The sequence below is a fragment of the Pristiophorus japonicus genome, chromosome 13 (assembly GCF_044704955.1).
Source record: "Pristiophorus japonicus isolate sPriJap1 chromosome 13, sPriJap1.hap1, whole genome shotgun sequence".
Classification (NCBI taxonomy): Eukaryota; Metazoa; Chordata; class Chondrichthyes; family Pristiophoridae; genus Pristiophorus; species Pristiophorus japonicus.
In genome coordinates, this window is record NC_091989.1 from 71,125,635 (window position 1) to 71,142,620 (window position 16,986).

The 16,986-nt window shown below is 47.4% G+C and overlaps 1 protein-coding gene across 3 annotated transcripts in view; it reads right to left on the reverse strand.

Moving 5' to 3' along the window:
• itpr2 (inositol 1,4,5-trisphosphate receptor, type 2) overlaps positions 1-16,986 on the reverse strand; it is a 404,634-nt gene that overhangs the window by 116,004 nt on the left and 271,644 nt on the right. For all 3 annotated transcript variants that reach the window (XM_070897635.1, XM_070897634.1, XM_070897633.1), the window contains one exon: positions 13,369-13,477. In XM_070897635.1, coding sequence (XP_070753736.1) covers positions 13,369-13,477 — 109 coding nt within the window. The remainder of the gene's footprint in view (positions 1-13,368; positions 13,478-16,986) is intronic.

The following is a 16,986-nucleotide window of genomic DNA, read 5'->3' on the forward strand; positions in this document are numbered from 1 at the left end:
TAAAAAGTACTTGGATGTGCACTCAAAGTGCCGTAACCTACAGAGCTATGGACCGAGAGCTGGAAAGTGGGATTAGGCTGGGTAGCTCTTTGACGGCCGGCACAGACACGATGGGCCGAAATGGCCTCCTTCCGTGCTGTAAATTTCTATAATTTTTCTGGTCCTTGCATTCTCAAAGCGTGAATAACTGGCTTTACAATAAAGCAGCTAAACGTTACGATCATAGTTGTAGGGCGGTTAACGTAAAAGTGAAGCCTCTGAAGGCACTCTTGTATGTTGCCGACCAAGTGAGAGATTAAAATAACCGATAGTTGGCATGTGTTTCTCTTGTTTGGTGCCACGGTGATGTGAACCAGCTGTCCGGTGATGTTCACTGAAGAGAAATCACTGACAGAAATTCTCAACTGCACTTTAACCAATAAAATCACGTGGGGATGTGGAGCACGATAACAGTCAGTGCCTGTGTCTTGCTGCCCTAAACATCTGTGTCTTACATAACTGAAACCGATGATCAGGTATTATTATGCAAATTTTCAAGCCTAATGTTGCCGTTCCACTGCCAGAAAGGCTTTACTGAGGGAAGGGAATTGCAGTTAGTTAGCAATAAGTAATAAACCCATTACTTACAGCTCTGACCCTCCTGGGAGGGATCGTGCTTCAGGAGCAGCAGGACTGGGGTTTTGCCTTTCTGTGTTGGCCAATGTGTGTGGGAGGGAAAGCAGCGTTGTGTTGGCCAAATTGTCACCATAGATACATCACAATATTCTAGGTGGACCGCGCTGTCAAATATAGGGAACAACTGCAATAAGGAGAGCAACTGACAGCAAAAATCTCCCTCATTGAAAATAATGTTGAGGCACAAGCACAGAAGAACGAACGGACTTACTTTTATATAGCGCTATTCAGGACGTCCCAACGCCCCGTCTGGTTTCGAGGTGCAGTCACTGTTAATATGCAGGAAATACAGCCAGCAGTTTGGGTACAGCAAGGTTTCAGCAACAGCAATGAGATATATGACCAGTTTTAGTGGTGTTGGGTGGGGGATACATGGTGATCAGGTCAGCTCTGCACTTCTTCAGTCTACAGGGCTGTAGTAATACCCGCCCTCCTGTATGGCTCAGAGACCATGTACAGTAGACACCAAGTCGCTGGAGAAATACTACCAATAATGTCTCCGCAAGATCCTACAAATCCCCTGGGAGGACAGACACACCAACATTAGTGTCCTCGACCAGGCCAACATCCCCAGCATTGAAGCACTGACCACACTTGATCAGCTCCGCTGGGCAGGCCACAATGTTCGCATGCCAGACACGAGACTCCCAAAGCAAGCGCTCTACTCGGAACTCCTTCACGGCAAATGAGCCAAAGGTGGACAGAGGAACCGTTTCAAGGACACCCTCAAAGCCTCCCTGAAAAAGTGCAACATCCCCACCGATACCTGGGAATCCCTGGCCAAAGATCGCCCTAAGTGGAGGAAGTGCATCCGGGAGGGCGCTGAGCACCTCGAGTCTCATCGCCGAGAGCATGCAGAAATCAAGCGCAGGCAGCGGAAAGAGCGTGTGGCAAACCAGTCCCACCCTCCCTTACCCTCAATGACTGTCTGTCCCACCTGTGACAAAGACTATGGTTCTCGTATTAGACTGTTCAGCCACCTAAGGACTCATTTTTAGAGTGGAAGCAAGTCTGCCTCGATTCCGCGGGACTGCCTATGATGATGATGATGATGGTTGGGGGATACATGGTGATCAGGACACCTCTGCTCTTCTTCAAATAGTGCCCTGGGGTCTTTCACATACACCTGAGAGGACAGAACATCTTACCCATTAGATGGCAGCTCTGCACTCTCTCAGTACTCCACTGGATTTTGTGCTCACGTCCCTGGAGTGTGACGTGAACCCAGAGCCTTGTGACTCAGAAGTGAGAGTGCCACCCACCGTGCCACTGCTGACACTCGAGTACAGAACTGGGTTAAAGTCACATGTGATATCTACATCCCAGGATAAGGATATTTCAGATTGTGTGAACATCCAGAATAATTGGAAAACAAGGCCTAGAAATGCAGGTGGTTTGCGCCTCCCATTAGTGCCCCCAGGGGGTGGTAACGCGGCGCAAATGACTTCTCGCCTGGGCGCGGAGCCGCTAACGACTCCCGCTAAATTCCGCGGGCAATGCCAGCGACAGCTTCGGGGGTCGTGAACTGGGCTGCAGGCCACTGGCGGGGCGGTACTTAAAGGGAAGGTGGCAGCCATGTGAAAAAATAATTGCCGTTTTTCTTTCGTGCCTCGATTGCGGGGTCCGTGCGGCGATTGGGAAACCCTCCACTCTGCTCGAGTGCCGGGCTGTTGGCACGGCAACCCCGCGGCCTGGTGATCCAGGGAGGCCAGTTTGATCCCTGCAGAGTTTGCAGCTTGGGCCCTCCCCTTTAATGATGGGGAGAGTCCCTCCTACACGGCCCAATGCAAAGTGCTGCGCTCCACTCCCCACCCCGCTCCCCACCCATCCGCCCTGCTCCCTGCTCACCGCCCGGCTCCCTGCCCTGTTCCCCACCCGCCTGGCTCTCTGCCCCGCTCCCTTCTCACCGCCGGCCCCGCTCCCTGCCCTGCTCTCCACCCGCCCGGCTCTCTGCCCCGCTCCCTGCCCTGCTCTCCATTCGTCCGCCCCAGAAAGGAAGTGGGGCAGGTTATTTTGCGTTCCACAACCTTTCGGGGCAGTAACTCCAATTTTGAGAGCAGGGTGGGGCTTCCGTGCCTGCTGCAGAATGTCCCGCCCCCAAATGGGGCACAACGGAATTTCACCCCCAAGTGTTTTAGCAAGGTGATGCCTTTCAATTGAAGTGCAATTATGATGGAATAATGACCTGCATAATTATTCTTTGCTCAACTGGATATTGGTGAAATAAATCAAGATGGAGAATCCAAACAGTGATGTGTAGTTTAAGTGCAGAATGTATTTCGTACCAGCCTTATAAATGTGCAAAATCCAGGATTGCTGGTTGAACAGTGCTATGCATCATTGCTTGGGGGTCACCAGACACCAGAGGGCACTGCAGTCGGAGGTCATCGGGCTGTACACATGTGGCATGTGTGCTTGGTCACCTGTAAACTTTGTCACGCTGGCACTCTTGGGCTGGAATAAATGATCAGGTTGCACTTGAGTGAGTTTTCAATAACCAGAATCTTGAGGTCATTACAAACAGAATATACAATGTTCATGGGAATAGTTAGACCTTAAATTGATTCAGGAAGTTGTGAGAAGTCCTGATGCAGTCTGCCACCCGTCACCCTCCTGACCATGCAGGAAGTTCACCAATATCCAGTTGAGCAGAATAATTATGCAGGTCAGTATTCCATCATAATTGCACTTCCATTGAAAGGCATCACTTTGCTAAAACACTTGAGGGTGAAATTCCGTTGTGCCCCATTGGTTTACCAGTGAATGGAGCCAGCCTTTGGCCAAGAGGTAGCACTCCTGCCTCTGAGCAAGGTGGAAGGTTCGAATCCCACAAGAGGTGCCATCTTTCAGAGACATTAAACCACGGCCCCGTCTGCTCTCTCCGACTGACGTACAAGATCCCATGGCCCAAGAGGGGCAGGGCAGTTATCTCCAGTGTCCTGGTCAATATTTATCCCTCAACCAACATCATGAAAATAAAAATGATCTGGTCATTATCGCTTTGCTGTTTGTGGGATCTTGCTCTGCACAAATTGGGTGCCGCGTTTCCGACATTAGAACAGCGACCATACGACGCCGACTGTAAAGCACATCGGGATGTGCTGAGGTGGTGAAAGGTGCGAGAGAAATACAAGGCTTTCTTTCTTTATAAATGAGAGCTCATGCAATGATCAATTATGTTCCACTTCATAGCCCAGAGCATTGCACGACATGTGATGTGCTACCAGTGCAGCACACCACACCAGACTGCGGGCGTTACAGATTTACATGCTGTCGCTGGCTGAGGAGTTTGCACTCTGAGTCACCCCACTTTCCTGGCAGCTGGAATCTCCTCCAATCACGCTGCATATCCCTGAGCTGCACACAGTGTTCACATGTACAGTCACATGCGGCTGTGCTTTTGGCAGTACAGAAACTCGGAGAAGGACTGCCCTGAAAAGCACTCAGCTGCTGACTCACGAGGGCTCAGGAGAACTGATAGCAACATGAAAACAAAACCCAAGTGGTTACAACTAAACCAAAACGTTCCGATTATCCACACAGCGCCTTGGTCGTAAACCTATCGGGAACAATGGCCGGGCTGTTAATCGGAACCTTTAAACAAGAAAGTTTTTGTGTTACTAAACATCCGTTAAAAGCGGCCATTAACTCCTCAACATCTCCAGAATTTGTAGTTCATCAACATGTTTCCAGTAAATGGTGTTCACTAAATCAGTGCCAGACAGCGTTATGCACAGGGCCCTGCCAGCTTTATCCCCGACTGGGGACTCAAAAAGCTATGGGGCCGAAAATTGCCCACCACTGGAAACGGGGCGCATGTTTCTAGTGCTTTCACTGCTGTGGTGGATACAGTGGCCTCGAGCAAAATTCTGCTCTTTGGCTTTTGTTTTCGGCGGACCGGAAGTCGGTCATATTGGGGGCGGATATGTGGTAGTGAGCACTCCAGAGGGGTGGGAGTTGGGAGGGGTGGGCGGAGTGTCGCCGCTGTCACTCATCAGTGTAGTGCTGATGATGTCATCACGGCACCGCATCACCACGGCTCTCCCCTTCACTTTAAACGGACAGCCTGCGCGATCTTTAAAGTTTGGTCCACTGGTTCACCAGGGAGGGTTTTGGCCGGGCCCGGGGGCATAATTGTCGGCCCGACCTGACAGTCGGCCATTACAGGAAAAGTCGGCAGCCATTGCACTCTGCAGTGTGGCCACCAATTTCCGGAGGTAACATAGAAATTTACAGCGTAGAAGGAGGCCATTCCGGCCCATCGTGTCCGCGCCAGCCGACAAAGAGCCGCACGGCCCTCGGTCAGCAGCCCTGAAGGTTACATATAAACCTATGAACAATGACGGAAAGGCAAAGAGCACCCAGCCCAACCAGTGCGCCTCACACAACTGCGACATCCCTTATACTGAAACATTCTACACTCCACCCCAACCGGAGCCATGTGATCTCCTGGGAGAGGCAAAAACCAGATAAAAACCCAGGCCAATTTAGGGAGAAAAAAATCTGGGAAAATTCCTCTCCGACCCATCCAGGTGATCGAAACTAGTCCAGGCCTTAAGGCATGGGGCAATTTCCGGCCCTATGTAAAACAAAGGCAGTAACTCACCAACAGTCCAGAGACAGACTGAGTAACGACACTGGCGAGTGGATGAGCTAGATAGAGGATTCCTGAGGAGATTACTGCTCCCCATCACAGGGAAATCAAACCCCAGGCTGGTCTCTTGCAGCACTACTCGACAACTAGGCAATCAAAGCTGACTTTCAGAATGGAAAATAAGCAAAAGGGCCGATAATTGAGCAAGTTCACTTGATAGCAAGCTGGCACCAGAAATAATCATAGAATCACAGAAAAATTATGACACAGAAGCAGGCCATTCGGTCCATCGTGCGCGTGCCGGTCGAAAAAGAGCTACCCAGCCTAATCCCAACTTCCAGCACTAGGTCCGTACATAAGAACATAAGAATTAGGAACAGGAGTAGGCCATCTAGCGCCTCGAGCCTGCTCCGCCATTCAACAAGATCATGGCTGATCTGGACGTGGACTCAGCTCCACTTACCCGCCCGCTCCCCATAACCCTTAATTCCCTTATTGGTTAAAAATCTATCTATCTGTGATTTGAATAGATTCAATGAGCTAGCCTCAACTGCTTCCTTGGGCAGAGAATTCCACAGATTCACAACCCTCTGGGAGAAGAAATTCCTTCTCAACTCGGTTTTCAATTGGCTCCCCCATATTTTGAGGCTGTGCCCCCTAGTTCTAGTCTCCCCGACCAGTGGAAACAACCTCTCTGTCTCTATCTTGTCTATCCCTTTCATTATTTTAAATGTTTCTATAAGATCACCCCTCATCCTTCTGAACTCCAATGAGTAAAGACCCAGTCTACTCAATCTATCATCATAAGGTAACCCCTTCAACTCCGGAATCAGCCGAGTGAATCGTCTCTGTACCCCCTCCAAGGCTAGTATATCCTTCCTTAAGTAAGGTGACCAAAACTGCATGCAGTACTCCAGGTGCGGCCTCACCAATACACTATACAGTTGCAGCAGGACCTCCCTGCTTTTGTACTCCATCCCTCTCGCAATGAAGGCCAACATTCCATTCGCCTTCCTGATTACCTGCTGCACCTGCAAACTAACCCTTTGGGATTCATGCACAAGGACCCCCAGGTCCCTCTGCACCGCAGCATGTTGCAATTTCTCCCCATTCAAATAATATTCCCTTTTACTGATTTTTTTTCCCCCAAGGTGGATGACCTCACATTTTCCGACATTGTATTCCATCTGCCAAACCTTAGCCCATTCGCTTAACCTATCTAAATCTCTTTGCAGCCTCTCTCTCTGTCCTCTACACAACCCGCTTTCCCACTAATCTTTGTGTCATCTGCAAATTTTGTTACACTACACTCTGTCCCCTCTCACAGGTCATCTATGTATATTGTAAACAGTTGTGGTCCCAGCACCGATCCCTGTGGCACACCACTAACCACCGATTTCCAACCCGAAAAGGACCCATTTATCCCGACTCTCTGCTTTCTGTTCGCCAGCCAATTCTCTATCCATGTTAATACATTTCCTCTGACTCCGCGTACCTTTATCTTCTGCAGTAACCTTTTATATGGCACCTTATCGAATGCCTTTTGGAAATCTAAATGCACCACATCCATCGGTACACCTCTATCCACCATGCTCATTATATCCTCAAAGAATTCCAGTAAATTAGTTAAACATGATTTCCCCTTCATGAATCCATGTTGCGTCTGCTTGATTGCACTATTCCTATCTAGATGTCCCGCTATTTGTTCCTTAATGATAGCTTCAAGCATTTTCCCCACTACAGATGTTAAACTAACCGGCCTATACTTACCTGCCTTTTGTCTGCCCCCTTTTTTAAACAGAGGCGTTACATTAGCTGCTTTCCAATCCGATGGTACCTCCCCAGAGTCCAGAGAATTTTGGTAGATTATAACGAATGCATCTGCTATAACTTCCGCCATCTCTTTTAATACCCTGGGATGCATTTCATCAGGACCAAGGGACTTGTCTACCTTGAGTTCCATTAGCCTGTCCAGCACTACCCCACTAGTGATAGTGATTGTCTCAAGGTCCTCCCTTCCCACATTCCCATGACCAGCAATTTTTGGCATGGTTTTTGTGTCTTCTACTGTGAAGACTGAAGCAAAATAATAGTTTAAGGTCTCAGCCATTTCCACATTTCCCATTATTAAATCGTCCTTCTCATCTTCTAAGGGACCAACATTTACTTTAGTCACTCTTTTCCATTTTATGTATTAGTAAAAGCTTTTACTATCTGTTTTTATGTTTTGTGCAAGTTTACTTTAGTAATCTATCTTTCCTTTCTTTATTGCTTTCTTAGTCATTCTTTGCTGTCATTTAACATTTTCCCAATCTTCTAGTTTCCCACTAACCTTGGCCACCTTATACGCATTGGTTTTTAATTTGATACTCTCCTTTATTTCCTTGGTTATCCATGGCTGGTTATCCCTTCTCTTACCGCCCTTCTTTTTCACTGGAATATATTTTTGTTGAGCACTATGAAAGAGCTCCTTAAAAGTCCTCCACTGTTCTTCAATTGTGCCACCGTTTAGTCTGTGTTCCCAGCTGTAGATTACAGCTCTTTAAGTGCACATCCAAATAGAACATAAGAATTAGGAGCAGGAGTTGGCCATTCGGCCCCTCGAGCCTGCTCCGACATTCAATGAGATCATGGCTGATCTTCGACCTCAACTCCACTTTCCTGCACTATCCCCATATCCGTTGATTCCCTTAAAATCCAAAAATCTATCGATCTCTGACTTGAATATATTCGACTGAGCCTCCACAGCCCTCTGGGGTAGAGATTCACCACCCTTTGAGTGAAAAAGTTTCTATTCATCTGGGTCCTAAATGGCCGACCCCTTATTCTCAGAAATAGGTTGAATATTTGCTGAGACATTTTGCTTCTGTATTTTCCATCAATCTCATTTCTTCATTTTGGTCATCTTGATAATAGATAATGCCGTCACTGGTACCAAGTCAGTCTTGATTTTCTGTCATTTGATGCATTCCATTCTTAATTCAAATTGATCTGTATATATTTTTCCTCAATCTGCCGATCTCCGTCACCAATTCATTATCCACGCTAACAGTACACAAAGTGCCGATTTATGGGTTACAATTTTGTGTGCGATACATTTATAACTGACTGATAAATGCAGCACCGTTTGTCCACTACACCCGACGATCTGCTGTATGGCTTAATATGTAACGATCGCTACGACAAAATATACAAATGGAAGTACCCATGTAAAATGAAACTCGTTACAAATTGCTGGAATGTTTATTACCTTACTGTAATAGAAAGAAAAGAAAGACTTGCATTTATATAGCACCTTTCCACGATCTCGGGATGTCGTAAAGCGCTTCACAGCCAATGAAGTACTTTTGGAGTGCAGTCACTGTTGTAATGTAGGAAACACGGCAGCCAAATTGTGCACAGCAAGCTCCCACAAACAGCAATGTACAATGACCAGAAAAATTTTATTTATGTGATGTTGGTTGAGGTACAAATATTGGCCAGGACACTGGGGAGAACTCCCCTGCTCTGCTTCAAAAAGAGTGCCGTGGGATCTTTTACGTAGGGAGTAAGACTGCTAATTTGTGCACAGCGAGGTCCCACAAACAGCATAGAGCCATTGAATCACAGAATGACACAGCACAGAAGGAAGTCTCTCCACCCATCATGTCTGTGCCGACTCTTTGAAAGACTGATCCAATTCGTCCCACTCCCCAGCTCTTTCCCCATTGGCCTGTAAATACTTCCTTTACAAGGTTGTGGGGGTCTGGAACTCACTGCCTGAAAGGGTGGTAGGCGCAGAAATCCTCACCACATTTAAAAAGTACTTGGATATGCACTTGAAGTGCCATAACCTGCAGAGCAATGGACCAAGAGCTGGAAAGTGAGATTAGGCTGAATAGTTCTTTCTTGGCTGGCGCGGACACGATGGGCCGAAATGGCCTCCTTCTGTGCTGTAAATTTCTATGATTCTATGAAGTTTTTAATCCAATTCCCTTTTGAAAGGTACTTCTAAATCGGCTTCCACCAGTTGGGTTTTATAGAAAACATATGTCTGGCCTACATGTGACTTCAATCCCACACCAACGTGATTGACTCTTAACTGCCCTGTGAAGTGGCCTGGAAAAGCCATGCAGTCATATCCGGGAAACTAGGGATGGGCAATAAATGCTGGCCTTGCCAGTGATGCCCATATCCTGAGAATGAATTAAAAAAAAACATGAAATGTGCTAGAGTTTCTTGCTGAGGGTAAGCGTTTTGTGTGGGGCCAGTGTAACACGTACCGCACGCTACATTTAGTACTCCTCCGGCAACTGTCAGGAACTCTGTCCCCATCCAATCCAAACAACCCCGGCAGCACAGAAACAGCATGACAGCCACAATTATCCTGTCACGCATGACTGATGTGTGTGGGTTTAAAAATAAAATATTAAGTGAGTTTTGTGAACCGTTGCTGGATATTCCTTTAAAGTAATCTTGCACTGTTGGCCAGAAGATGCAGAAAGAGCGGTGTCTCATCACTAGTATAGTCGCAACTAACTAGTATAGTCTCAACTAATTCAACTAGTTAAATACTCTCAGCAGTTGCACACTGCAGTCACAGAGGTTACATACATAGTGCTGTCTAATGGACCAGCATGAATTACTTGTGAATCTATAAATCACTGAGAGGGGTCTGGCTTGTTACCTAACTACTGTGGTATTTTGTCACAGAACACTGTCCACCTATTCTAAGAATATTGGTCGATGCCAGAATTTTGCAACGTGTAGTTAGGAAGTGCAAAATAGATTTACAAGGATGATAGCAAATTGCAGAGGTTCTAACTATCAGCAAAGACTGAACTGGTTAGGGCTCTTTTCTATAAAGGAAAGAGGGGTGACCCGATAGAGGTTTTTAAAACTATGAAGGGGTTCGATCGGGTTGACGCCGAGAAGATGTTTCCATTTATGGGGGAGACCAGAACTAAGGGCCATCAATATACAACAGTCACCAATAAATCCAATGGGGAATTCAGGAGAAACTTCTTTCCCAGCGAGTGGTGAGAATGTGGAACTCACTGCCACAGGGAGTGATTGAGGCAAATAGCATAGATGCATTTAAGGGGAAGCTAGATAAACACATGAGGGAGAAAGGATTAGAAGGATAAGTTGGTGGGGTGAGATGAAGTCAGGTGGGAGGAGGCGAGTGTGGAACATAAACACTGGCACGATCCAGTTAGGCCGAATGGTCTGTTTCATGCTGTAAAATGTGATGTAATTCTATGCAACATGAAATGAGTACATAATTCATTCTCAAACCATGCAACAATTCTACAATCAATGCACCGGGCACAATAATACAAGATAATTCTACGTATATCCAGCCTGGGCACAACTCTGCTTTCCAACTCTTTGTTTCTTATAGAACATTGAACAATCGCTGTCTGTTTCCTGGTGCACACTAATCTTTTCACAGAACCTGATGTATGGATGAAAGAGGTGCTGTGTGAAATACGTTTCTGGGGTACAGATATCCCTCAGGACCTTAGTTAGATAGCAATATCACAGAGTGAAAAGCAGACAATGCTGATGTGTGGAATGGATTCTTCACATGAAGCTAACTGCGGGCAAGGTTCACAGCCAGTTAATGTGGCTCTCGAGTCTGAACCACACGTAAATCATTAGTTCTGAATAAACTCAGGCATCGGCAACTGTGCACATGACATCATGTGGAATCTCCCGGAGCAGATGGGACCCTTAGATCCGCAAGGAAATGATTAAACCAATTGGTACTGCTTATTCGAAGATGTCCATAAACACAGAGCTGTACCTGAGGAGTGCAACAGCAGTGAAGTGAATCTAATATAGATGGAGAATTATAGACCAGTTAGTTTATCAACATTGGGTTCTTTGTTGAAGAGGTTAGCAGGAAGTTTAAGAAAACCAAACCGCCAGCAACAACAGTTTTCGATTACTTTTTCATAAGATATATTTTGCTAAGACAATGTCCATTTTAATTGGACAGCTCCTGGGTTGGGCTCTGCACCTTCCCGGGTTTCCTGGGCTGCACTTCATTCCTCCACTGACTCCTGCCCCTGGTTTCCTGGGATTCTCCTGCTCCTCTCCTGGATCGCCCAGTGCTCCTTCAGTGGTTCCAGAACTGGGCTTAGCTTTCTCCTATAACTGCTGGCCTGTTTCCTCCTTGTATCAGCCTACATGCAAACAATCTTCCTCGTTGAGCCCAGCCCTTTACCACAGGTTTGCGCAATCTAAGCTCTCCCCCTGTACCCATTCATGGGTCCGTGAGGTCCTGTAATGTCCTTGAACATGTTGTCACCTCACATCCCCCATGCCCACAGTCATGTATCCTACATGGTTACTGCTTGTACTATTACAAGGTGTGCCACCAGGGGGCACCTCAGTGGGAGACTTGCAGGTTAGCTGTACAGGTGTGCCAGGCCCAGTATAAAAGGCAGGCCACCAGGCGTGAACCTCACTCTGAGTTATCAATAAAGGACTAAGGTCACTACAGTTCAAGTACAACACATTGCCTCGAGGAGTCATTATCAGAGCATCTAAAGACATAACACCCACCTCCCACAAGATTCCCTCCTCAAGTTGCTTCAGTCCGGCTTCTGCTCTGCCCAAGACCGCCTGGCTAAAGTCAGTGACTACAGAGCGTTAACCATCCTTAACCATTCCATCCCAGCCTACCTCGCCACCCCTCACCCATTGTACCCTTGTATAGTTCCACCGCTACCTGTTCCAATGCTGCCAGCACATTTCCAGCAGTGGCTTCACTCGCAAAGTCATCTCCAGAGTTCCTTAAGAGTGCTTCCTTGCTGCACCCCCCCTCCCCAATACATGCTACCTCCTTTGGTGACAGTTCAGTGTGTGCTGATGCCACCCAGTTCTACCTCTCCCCCACTTCCATCAAGCACCTTTGTGCTATCAGAAGGTCACACATGACTCAGAATTTCCTCCAGCAAAAGGCCAAATTGATTGTGTTCTGACCCCCCCCGCTATAAACTCCCCGCCATTCCTATTTTCTCAGGCTGAGTGAACCTTCAACACACAGTTCAACCCGGAGCCGAGCTTCAAATCCTACACGCTATCCAGCAACAGATCTAGCTGCTTCCACCTCCACACCTCACCCCAACCAGCGCCAAATCCCATATCCGCGCTTTTGTCATCTCTTGACTGGACTGTCCAATGGCCATCTTGCCTGCCTCCGACCCCAAACTCTAAATTCAGCCGGCCCCATCCAGTCCTGCACACCCTCACTGGCCCACACTGCTCCCAGCCCCCAATATATTGAATCCCTTTACCTCCACCCTGGCTCATGCCTATCCTGCCGACGCATCCATCTCCATCCTATGTACGTAGTCTGCGATCCTCTCTGGCTCCCTGAGCACTCTGCTTCCTCCTGTGACCTCACCATAGATGGCAGCTCCTTCAGCGATCTTGGCCCTACTCTCTAAAAACCCCTACCCAAAACCGACAACCTTCAAAACCCATCCTTGAGACCATATTTCTCGTCTCCCCCCTCCTAACACTCCCACCGGTCCATTCCGGTTTTATTTTTTTTCCTCTGAATGTATCCTGGGACATCTTTCTGTGTTAGAGGTTCTTTATAAATGCTAGTGCTTACATTGGAACAGTGCACCTTTAAGGCTCAAAGCAATCATTTTAACCTGGTTCCTTGGACTAAGGTGGGCCGGGGGTGCGGGAAAGGAATTGAGGGGTGCTAAGAGGTGCTCCTGTTGTTGCTCGTCTTCAGCTTGTTTATTTAATTCTCTGTCCCCCCTGCCCTTCTGGGGGTGCTTTTGGCACAAGTGAGGGCTATTGCTTATCAGAAAGAAGCCCCCAGTCAACAGGCAGAGGCCAAGAATGGCACGCACAGAGCGCTGACATTGCGAACACAAACGGAACGAATTTTTGGCTCATTGAACAATACGACAGAACCGGTTCTCTCAATGTGAAGTTGGGCTGCCCTACATTGTGTCTTGGCAAAACATTCACCGACAGCTTCAAGTACACTTGCAACCAACAGATCCGTGACCAACACTGCCCACTAGTGGCGTATGAGCAGACTACTACATTCACAGGTCTTCCGGATAAAGAAGACAATGTGAACTCACCTTTTCCCCAAAATTGTCTTTCCTGTTGAGCATTTCTCTCAGTGTTTGAAGAATTTTAATGCAGAGTTTCTCTTCTTTATCCATCAGCTTTTTAGAATGGTTGATCAATCTGCGATTAAATGAATACAGGATCAGTTCGTTTTTTGACCCTCAAACCTCTGTGAAACCCACAAGCAACAAGAATTGCTAAAAAACCCATGAGCTAATCTTGTGATGTTTTTAAAAGCTGCAGACTAGTCACGTCAAGATCACTTTTACAGTCTTTCTAAAGAGGCAAGAAAGTCGGAGGTTTAATGATGTTATGCCTTATTATGTTAGTCATTTACTACACCCAGTGATGTATTTTGAAATACATAAATTATAGTTGCAAATCATTTGAAGACGTACTTTAAAATATTGGAGATAAGATTTGTTTTTTAAAACCAAAATGTGATATGTAATTCCATGAATATCACAATGGCCCGGAAATCCCGGCCACCCTGGGTCCATACGGAGTGTGTACGGACCTGGGAAGGCATCGCAAAAGCCGGTTTTCAGAGCAGAATGCGCATGTGCTAAAAACCAGCTTTTCCAATCTGTCAGGCTGGAGTGGGACAGATCCTCCACATCTCGGGAGCAAGGACATTTGCACGGGCAAGATTGCGGGACTTACCCATATCTTGCCTGGCAAATGTCCTCAAAACTCTTGCGCCTGATAAATGCAGGCACATAGCCTACTGTTACAGGCGTAAGAGTTTTAAAACATACAAAAACATTAAATTAATTTAAAAACACATTTTTAAAACCCTGCCTATTACATTACATTTATTTTTAACCATAATTTATAAAACTTTTTAAAAACTCGGAAAAAAACTTCAGATATTTATTAACTTTAATTTTAATTATATGAGCTGTGTTTTTTATTTTTTTATTATATGTGTTTAGTGTGTTTGTTTTTTTTTTCCCCATTAATAGCAATGAGAACTGGTAGATACGTTGCTCCCATTGCTATTAATGAGAAAGCTGTGGAATACTGTGCCCGATTGGTTGAGCAGCCACACGTGACTGCACCTTCTGCGTGGGAACCTGGAGGACGGGAGAGCGCTCCCCACCGCAATCCCACGCTCCTCCGGGACCCACCAGGTACTTTCTTAGAAATGTTTCAGGTCGGAGGCAATTGCCTGCGGGAAGCCTCCGACCGCAATTTCAGTCTTACCACTGAATTTAAGGATAAAAGAAGGGGTTGAAATTGCCCCTTTCTGTAAGAACAGTGGCCGCCTCTGTCAGTAATGCCTCACTGCAGAGTCGCTGACAATTCATAAATTGCCCTCCACTTTTTCCCAGTGGCGCTCGGTGCCCCCGACTTCTTCCCCTCCCCCCCCCCCTCCCCCGGCGGGAAGCGTCTTGTGGCTGGGCTACGCGTCCGCCCTCAAAGGGGAGAGCGCATTGCCGTGGCCGCCATTTTATTTCAATTGTCGGCCGACTCCAATGTCGGCCCGATGATGGCACCCACGGGTTCGGCCGGGCCGAGAACCCTCCCTCCTGGTGACCCACTGGGCCAAACTAAACTAAATGCAGAGTTCGCAGCGGCCCTCCCGTGTAATTGAAGGGGAGGGACATTGTGACGCGTCAGCGCTGATGTCATCAGAGACACGCTGATGAGTCTGAGCAACGACCGCCCCACTGCAAGGGCATTTCCGCCCCTCAATACCGCCCCGGAATCAGAATTAAAAAAACGCTCAATTCTCCGCCCCATGGATTGGGGGCGGCGAAAATCTTCACAGATGGGGGACAATTTCGGCCCCTAAGAATTAATATATTGACTGAAATCTTAGCCGTATTATCCCATTAGCAGATCTCTCCTAGTGTTTCTCACAATATCAAATAATATCCCCTCCCTGTCTCTATAACCTCCTCCAGCCCTACGGCCCTCTGAGATCTCAGAGTTCATCCAACTCTGTCCCCTTGTGCGCCCCCCACTTCCTTCCCCCCCACCCTTGGTGGCCGTGCCTTCAGCTGTCTGGTTCCTGGGCCATGGAATTCCTCCCGAAATGTATCTATCTCTCCACCTCTCGCTCTTTCTTTAAGATGCTCTTTCCAACCTACCTCTGACTATGCCTGTGGTCACCTGTCCTAATGTCTACTCCCTTGGCTCGGTGCCAGTTTTGTCTGATAACGCTCCTGTGGAGTGCCTTGGGGCATTTTACTACTTTAAAGGCGCTATATAAATGCAAGTTGTTGTTGTTGATGTTGTACCAGCCAACTCGGTCTCAGCTGAAGAGCTCTGGCGGTGGATTGTCAAAGGCAACATTTTGACATAGGAACAGGAGTAGGCCATTCAGCCCTTCGAGCCTGTTCTGTCATCCAGCGATGATGGCTGATCTGTAAGGAAACCCAACTCGAAGCAGCTGTGAGGAACAGCCATTTATACACAACACTGGTAATCTAACGTGATAACTGTGTGCTAAGACTTAGCTTCGAGTGTGTTGTATACGGGATAAATCGCAGAGCAACAACGTAGTAACATGAAGCATTTAACACAATCGCATAAACCGTGCGAGTGGATATCAAGCCCTTCGGCCAGAGGGCCCGGCCCAGCTTTGCACTCCGGGTTTCTTCAGCCAGCCAGTCAGCCGGCCCGGTCCAACGATGGGCTGTCCATGCCCTAGGTCGTTAGCGGTGAACACTGACTTACATTCTAGACTTTTAATCTACTTTTAAACTTTTAATCAACTTGAGAAACTTTTAAAACAATTTGGGAACATTTTTAAACTTTTAAACAACTTGGAGAATTTTTCTTTTGAAACCTCTGGAGAAACTTTTAAATAACTTTGGAAAACTTTGGAAAAAACTTTTAAAACATCCCTCGGAACTCCCGAGGATAACTGACCTTCCCAATGCCTGCCCCCCAACCTAGCCTTGGGCCATCCACCATCAATGGCGCTATTTGGCACCGAGCTTGCGGCCAACATCTCGCCGTAGGCAATTAGGCTCATACAGCAGTGCCTGGTCTCCAGTCGTCTTGGACCCCCTTGCCACTGGACCAAGACCTTGCTCAGCTAAGCCCGTGTGGTTGCCGGTGTGCAGCGCCATCCCACGTTAAAAGAACTCATGCACAGGCATCTTCCATTTCATTAACATGAAGTTCGGGACCTGGAATGTCAGGACCCTCATGGACAACTCTAACAGCGACAGGCCGGAACGCCGCACCGCCATAGTTGCCCGGGAACTTAGACGCTTTGACATCGATATCGCTGCTCTAAGCGAGACCCGTCGGGCAGCTCAAGGAACAAGGTGGAGGTTACACCTTTTTCTGGAAAGGGAAACCAGTGGAAGAATGCTGTCTTCACGGAGTTGGCTTCGCCATCAAAAATGAGCTGGTCGACTGCCTCAAAGACTCCCCCTGCGGGGTTAACGAACGCCTCATGACTCTCCAACTCACCCTATCCTGGAACCAATGCGCCACAGTCATCAGTGCGTATGCCCCAACACTCGAAGCAACGGATGAGACCAAAGAGGGTTTTTATTCCAACCTCGAAACATCACTGTCCCACGTCCCCGTGGGTGACAAATTGATCCTCCTAGGTGACTTCAACGCCAGGGTTGACAAAGACACAGCCCTCTGGGGAGGTGTGATTG